Raw genomic sequence first — 7,412 nt, forward strand, 5'->3', positions numbered from 1 at the left:
GATCATTGTCACACGCTTTGTGATCCCGAATGAGACCCACGGGGCTAAATTAAGCAAAATGAAGCATAAAGGCGAAGAAAACCCTAAATGTCCCGTTCTCATATGGGGATGCAGGGTTTTAGGAGGCCATTGGAGGGGGGGGGGGGGTAGCTTTTCACGCATAGACAGAAATAACAGTGAAGTGAATAAAGAGTGTGGGCATCCGAGAAGTCATCTAATCAGCTGATCTCTATCAGCTGTTTCAGGGGTTACCATGGGGATTTTAATTGCTTGGTTTCAATCAAGGACAATTAACAATATGTGCCAAACTCAGGTCCACCAGTAAAATCCCCCAAAGCTTCATTCATTCATTCATTCATTCATTCATCATTCATTCATTAGACACGTGTTGTTGTTTTTTTTAATCGTAGATGTTTACATCAGAAATGACGCTTCCCGACAACCGCACGAGGGCAGTGTATAAACAGTGTGACCTCTCACCTGCTCTGTTTCTTCTTCGGCACTTCCTGAAAGAACAGGTGAGCTGTTTGTTTGTTCGTCCGTCTGTCCTACCGTGTTGTGCACCATCAACACACAGTAAGGACGTTAAACTGCTGCGAGTGATACAAAATATATAAACATCAGCAGCAAGAGAAGAAATGGTCCAAGTTAATAAACTGCAGCAAAAAAATCCATTAATTCAAGTCCAGGAAGTGAATTTCACCAGCAAAAGTCTACAATGCCAAAACCTCATAAATATACAATTTGAAAGGTATATTGACCAAATATACAGTTTGAATGTCACTCTCATTATTGGATAGTAAAGTCTACAATGCCTACGGCTAGATAGGAGGGCTGAATTTTCATTAAATTCTACCAACACTATGCTTTTATTAAAAAAAAAAAAAAATCGTTTGGCATTTTTATCAACTAGTGTTGCGTAGTGAAAGGTGTGAAGCTGTTCACAAAAAAAAGGGATTTACTTCAACAGTATTAAAATACAATAAGGAAAACGTCAGCCATGTCACCACTCTCTTTTAGGGTCAAGATGAAAATGTCAGTGGCAGGGACTGATCATGTCTAGCCTCATTAGGTCCGGCTGTATTCAATTCTCCCATCATGGAGAGTTGTGCAAAAACTATCACAGCTTTGGAAACATTAATTGGATTAATCTTGCAACCTTGGATTAATCCAAGGTTGCAAGATTATGTTTACGGTTACTGAGCTGACAAAATTCAAAGCACAGAAATTACTGTTGAATGAGTGCAGAGTTGGTGTTGGCCTAATGACACTGCCGGACAAATTCTGCATCAAAAACTTAATATTGCTTTATTATTGAGACACAGTATGATGAAAAATAAGACAAAGAATTGATACTTTGGATAACAACTGTCCACTATTTTCTAATCATAAAGCTAACTAAAGGGCACTGTTTAATGCCCAATACCAGTATGCTAAATAATTTAGCCATACTGAATACTGAAAATTAATTAAAAGGATATTTGCTATAAGTACTGTGCACCTTAAAATGTGACTGATAAGATAGCTGTTTTTACAGCAGTTCACAGCAACCTTCTTTTTTCAAACTATTGTGGACCCTTGGACTGAGACGCAGGCTTCTCTCGAGTTTTGTTTGATTTAGGTTGTTACTGACATATTGTATAAACTTTGTTGTCTTCTTTCTGTTACAGGGGAGCACACTCAACCAAGGAACATTCCTTTCATGACAAGGTTTGTATTTGTGTACCTTTGTTCCTTACAATAGTGTGAAAATGCAGAGAAATTCAGTTTAGCAGTGTTGTATTATATAATGAGGACTGGTACTATTAGTTCTATTCCTGAGGAGCCCTTGCAGCATTTCTCACTGTATTGTACCTTGATGAATTCAGTTCTGAATTCATCAAGGTACAATATAAATATATCTGAGTAACTCTATTTACGTTTGTCAGTATTGTATGTACTAGCTGAAAAAAGTAATGGCTATAAATCAGTAAATTTTAAAATTAAATTACATGAAACCCTTGGATGGACTGAAGATACCTCTGCAAGGACAGAGCATTGTCTTATTCTCTCTTCTTACTTTGACATTGTTTGTATTTGAATGTCAATTCAGTGTAGCCATGTTGCACAATATCAGGCCTCAGCCTCTTTTGAAAGAGTCAGACAACAAACGGAAGAACACAGCTGGTTTAAAAGAAGAAGAAATTGCTTTACCAAAGCATTCAGTAGCTTCATGCAGACAACAGAACACTTTGAAGAGGCGATTTAAATTAGAAAGGGTAAAATATCACTGATACTGAGTATAAGCAGTTACAGTTCTAGGTTTACTTTGTATTCTGATAAACCAGATTTCACTTACATTTCTGTTACTTGGAAGTGAAGAGAAGTTTTATAAATGCAGATTTTTTTTTTTCTCTCAGGTGTATTATTTAAGTGACATAAAATTGGATTCCTTCTTCAGATACAAAAAATGAAATACACAATGTGATTATTTAAGAGCTGTCCTCATATCTTAAATTGGTTGAAGCAAATATTCATGCTTTCTAAGTCAAAATTGTGTTCATTTAAATATTTATTTATTAATTACATCCAGGCCATTTTCAAGCGGCCATTGACTCAAAAAATGAAGCAAATAAAGGGAAGCTCACCAGTTAGATAATTTAATGTTAAAAAGCAAGTTGACTTCAGGTGCTTGAAGAGAGCTAAAAACCAAACATCTTGTGATGGAACTGAAAGACCTTCTCAGAAAAAAAATCGACGACAATTAACAAACGTACAGTATTTCAGTTAATAATTTTAGACTGAAGAGCTGAACCATGACATAAACTGTACTGATGGTACATCGAATCTAAGGCACAATGTTTGCATAGATACACCTCCATTTGGAATATGCAATAAGAAAGTAATCAAATTGTTAGTCTAGTTGCTGAGGTCCCAAGACAATATTTCTCTAAATATTTTACGTTTATGTTTGTTTACATAGTAACATTATGTAGTGTTTACATCATAGATTAGACAGAAGTAAAGTATTTATTAAATTTAACTACAGACAATAGTGGAAAATAACTGAAATGCCAGAACAAGTTTGAGCTCCAAATCTGAGTGAATTTGTGAAAAAGATCTGTGAAACACAGTTCTGTATTATGCTGCTTAATAGAATTACTAATAAGGATGAAAAAATGTAAAATTGTTAAATTGCCAACTGCTCTTTCAACCGCTGATTTGGCTCCAGTCCATACCAGACAACATCACTGTCCACAGCTGCCCAGGCCATCCGCTTTGAAGTAAATGTGGCTGCCCACTCCCCAGACGGAGAAACTGCAATTGCACCTCCTGCACCTTGAACACGTTCCCCCATGTATTGCAGAGACAGCTGTGAAGCATCTGCTACTGATTTACCTGCACAGGGGAAGAACAAATATGACTGCAAATTACCCCCTAGAGCCAAAACCAGCTGACATTGGGTGGAGGGAGGTAAAGATCAGGTCACCAGACTTTCCCTGGGCTCTTTGACTCTGACAGTATCATTCAGTCCAATCAAAAAACATTATTATTACTCATTACTTCTGCCTTATCAAACAATAAAGACCTAAAATGTAATCTTGCAAACTAAACTCAAATCCTATGTCGATTCCCCCAAAAGTCATTTCCATCTCATGGATTTTCTCAAAAAATTAAAAACATAATATAAATGAATGTCCATGTCCTCTCCAATTAATTTTTTTGTAATGGGTTTTTTCCATTTTTGTGATTCTTTGCATGTAAATTCTGAGCTTCATCATTTCCCTATTTTCGATAGTATTGAGTTGGAATTTTTACATCCAAGAAACAAAAACGAATGTATTCATGTCAATAACTGTTTGCAAATGTTTTCATAGCAATCAAATTCTTGAAAATATTTTTTATCTGAACAAAGAAACATTAGCTTTCAAAAAAAAGACTTTGTTGAATCCAAATTTTGATCTTGTGTAAAATTAAGATTGTTCTAGAAAATCTCTGATTGATAATCACCAATCATCAAATCAAATTAAGAGCAGATGAAGTGGTGTGGTGAGTGTGTGTTTCTGTAGACAATTAGAAAGTGAAAATATTTACCTTGTTCTATATGTGAAATAATGAGTCTGGCCAGTGTGACTTTAAGAATGGACTCTCCATGACCAGTACAAGACACTGCGCCAGTAAAGTTGTCTGCATATCCTCCACAGCCTTAATTCCCAGAGAGCATGAAAAAAAAAAAAATGTTATTTATATATATATATATATATATATATATCATGTCTTGTGATTGTCATGTCTTATGCAGCTAAAGCAGCTGACTGTGTAAAGGCTGCTGTATGAGAAAGCAGAGGTAAATGAAATCATACCAATTATTGGAGAGTCTCCAACTCTGCCAACCATTTTATTTCTGATCCCTCCAGTTGATGTTGCACATGCAACATTACCAGCACAGTCCACAGCGACTGCCCCGACAGTATCATGGGACCTAGAAAAAGAAATGTGTAAAATGTATTATCCAAAACATTGCTATGTGCTATGAACTACAATTGAATAGCACGTGGTATTTATATTTAATAGTGGTTGGAATAGTGGTTAGTGCTGTTGCCCCAAAACAAGAAGGTCCCAGGTTCTTTTCCCGGGCCTGGGTTAATTAGTGACTTAAGACTGTCCGTAGGTCTGAATGCGTGGGGTGGTTATTTGTCTCTGTCTGTCTCTGTGTGTTGGCCCTGGACTGGTGACCTGTCCAGCGTGTACCCTGCCCTTGCCCAGTGTGTGCTGGGATTGATTTATGAGGGGGATGGGTGAGTTGCAAACCACCCACAAAAACCCCCCCAATATCATATCTTAATCATCAATAATGAATTTTAGGTATTATAAACACGACAGTGTGGTAGATTCTCTCAATTTAGCAGGGAAGAAGGAATAGAGAAACCCCCTGATTTGGTTTTGCCCATCTCAGATCTGTGCATCTCTCCCCTTATGTAAACATCAGTGAGCCGGACGGTGACACGGTGCGATGAGCAGGAGAGCAGGAGTAAAAAAGAAAGCCCAGCCAACCAGAGGTGGACAGAGAACACAAGTTCACTACTTGAGTAAAAGTACAGATACTTCTTGTCAAATATTGTGTAGAGATTTATGAGAACATTTAATTTTTGACAAGGTGTCAAAATAAAGTGAAATACTTTACTTACCACTGAGTTTTGAAATCGTCCTTTACTCCAGTGACCCAATTCTTGTTCTTCTCCCATTCCTTCCTCTCATACTCAGTCAGCAGTGACTCTGTGGGAATTGTGGTAAAACCAATGCTCTTCGCAAACATGTTTGCACCTCTGCCTGTCAGCATGATGTGGGCAGTCTGAGGTTTTCCACGGCATCGAACATCCAAGAAAATGTTAAGAGTATTTATTTTGTGGGCTCAAAGCACACAGGATTTGCTAAATCTAGAACCATTATTAAAAACAATGCAAATCAGTTATTGGATAAATGCCTGTCAGTGATGCCACTGCTTATATTGAAAACTGGAGAGTAGAATAGCACCTTCTCCATCACCGCCCGGGCCAGGGAAACAGGGTTGGCAATGTTTTCAACACAAGACACTGCACCACCTTCAAGTGTGCTTCCATCCATGATCATGGCATCCAGCGCCACTTCTCCATCAGTATTTAGTGCTGCTCCATGCCCTACAATTAAATGTCAGTGATTAAATAATTGAAACGATGGGCATCACACAAGCATATGATCCAGGTGTTCTCACAAGCATCAGAATCATTAATAACTAGGATTACTGTCATGCAGTCTTATGCCTCTGCCACTCAGACTAGCTTCAGGTTACATCGACTTTTATCAAGAGTCATAAAATATTCGATATACTTGTGTATATCTAGGCGTAATTGGAGTGTCAGTTCAATTTTTTAAATTTAATTTTAAGTAATACTTCAAAGACATGAATTGTATGAGTGGCCTGCCAATTTGTAAATGTTTAAGCTGAAAAACATTAAATATCTCATGATTTATGTGGATTGTGTTCAGCAAGCAAGACAGGATTTGTTTCTACACATAAAGATGTAGATTTATTTTTGAGGCAAATGTGTCTTCATGCATTCCAACCAGCAGATGGAGACAGAGCACTACAAAACTGACTGGATTAATGAAGAAGGGAGTGATCAATTACTGACTCTTCTTTGGACCCAAAGGGGAGTTGGTGTCTTTTGTTTTGTTTTAGTTTTTTGCCATTTATTTATGATTATGAACTGATTGTTAAACTGGTCTCAAACAACATCACATCATTCATTAAGAATAATTCGGCATACCTGCATTGAACGCAATGTTATCTTCCATTACTTTCACTGCTGCCTCAACCGCGTCCACTGCACATCCTCCTCTTTTTAGCACAGAAAACCCCTCACATGCAGCAGCCTTCACTCCGTCCACAGAGGCCTCGGCCAACTCATCTGGTATGGCCCATGCCCCACCGTGCACCACTACAACTGCTGACATAGTTAGTTCCTGCAGGGAAAAAGAAAAATCAAACATTTATGAAATTTCATTAAAGTTACACTAGAGTTTTAGAAAGCAGAAGTTAACTTTTCAAGTCCTACTATCAGCAATGTGAATAATGAATTTTCATGGGTCTATTTCATGTACAATGAATTTGTCAGTAAACAAATAAAATGCAAGATATAAAATAATTCAAATATATATATATATATATATATATATAACATGCAAATTAAATATAATAGCCATTCAAGTTATGCAGAAATGCATTTTTTAATTATCACAACAAACATGTTTTTTCCAAGCATGTGTTGTGTTTGCTTCTGTTGCCTTGCTATGTAATAGATCTAATATTATTAGCATCAATAATAATGATACTATTTTGTCCCAGGTGAATAAAATAATACTGAAAAGAATCTGCCCAGATAAAGAAAATATACTTAAAATGATATGTGTGAGTCAGTATAACACGGACGCATTTATACTGTTATTAAGGGAGTGTTTATCTGCTGCTCACTGTGAACATACAGGTTCACCCTGTAGGCATTTAGTCTCCCTGTCGGTGTGTGGGTGATCATCTAATGAAACCTTTATCTGAATTGGTCCGACTTCCCTTCTAGCCACGTGTGAAGTCTCTGGACCGACGGCAGAAATCACGTTTCCTCCGCTCAGTAAACAGATGCCAGCACTTACTTGTTTGTTGCTGTTGATCCGACAGCTGGTCTAGTAGCTTGTGGAGATGTTCGCTCTGCAACTTTCAGACACCCTCAGCCGGTTTCACGTGGATTAGAGAGGTTTCACAACAAGTCTTCTTCTTCTGCCGCCTGTAACTTGACGACTCAAAAGTACGGCTCTTCGGCTCTGAGTCTCTGGCCGCTGCGCAGATTCAGTGTAGAAATGTGTGATCCGTTCTAAGGTTCTTCGGGTCTTTCGTTCAT

At 37.6% G+C, this 7,412-nt stretch overlaps 1 protein-coding gene across 1 annotated transcript; it reads right to left on the minus strand.

The window, feature by feature from the left end:
* Positions 1–3,169: 3,169 nt before the first annotated feature.
* LOC115055774 (isoaspartyl peptidase/L-asparaginase) lies at positions 3,170–6,474 on the minus strand. The gene is made up of 6 exons (XM_029521795.1): positions 6,288–6,474; positions 5,515–5,657; positions 5,169–5,332; positions 4,344–4,462; positions 4,075–4,185; positions 3,170–3,378 (listed from the first exon to the last, which is right to left on the minus strand). Exons 1-6 carry the CDS (start codon positions 6,472–6,474, stop codon positions 3,170–3,172), a joined length of 933 nt encoding a protein of 310 aa, XP_029377655.1.
* Positions 6,475–7,412: the final 938 nt, after the last annotated feature.

This window comes from Echeneis naucrates, chromosome 15, assembly GCF_900963305.1.
Source record: "Echeneis naucrates chromosome 15, fEcheNa1.1, whole genome shotgun sequence".
Taxonomy (NCBI): domain Eukaryota; kingdom Metazoa; phylum Chordata; class Actinopteri; order Carangiformes; family Echeneidae; genus Echeneis; species Echeneis naucrates.

Coding starts and splice junctions, on each gene's coding strand:
- LOC115055774 (XM_029521795.1), bottom strand. CDS start 6,474: ATGTCAGCAGTTGTAGTGGTGCACGGTGGGGCATGGGCCATACCAGAT. Junction 4,463..5,168: donor GACGATTTCAAAACTCAGTG/GTAAGTAAAGTA, acceptor TTCTTTTTCTAG/GTCCCATGATACTGTCGGGG. Junction 3,379..4,074: donor TATTTCACATATAGAACAAG/GTAAATATTTTC, acceptor TCCCCTGTGCAG/GTAAATCAGTAGCAGATGCT.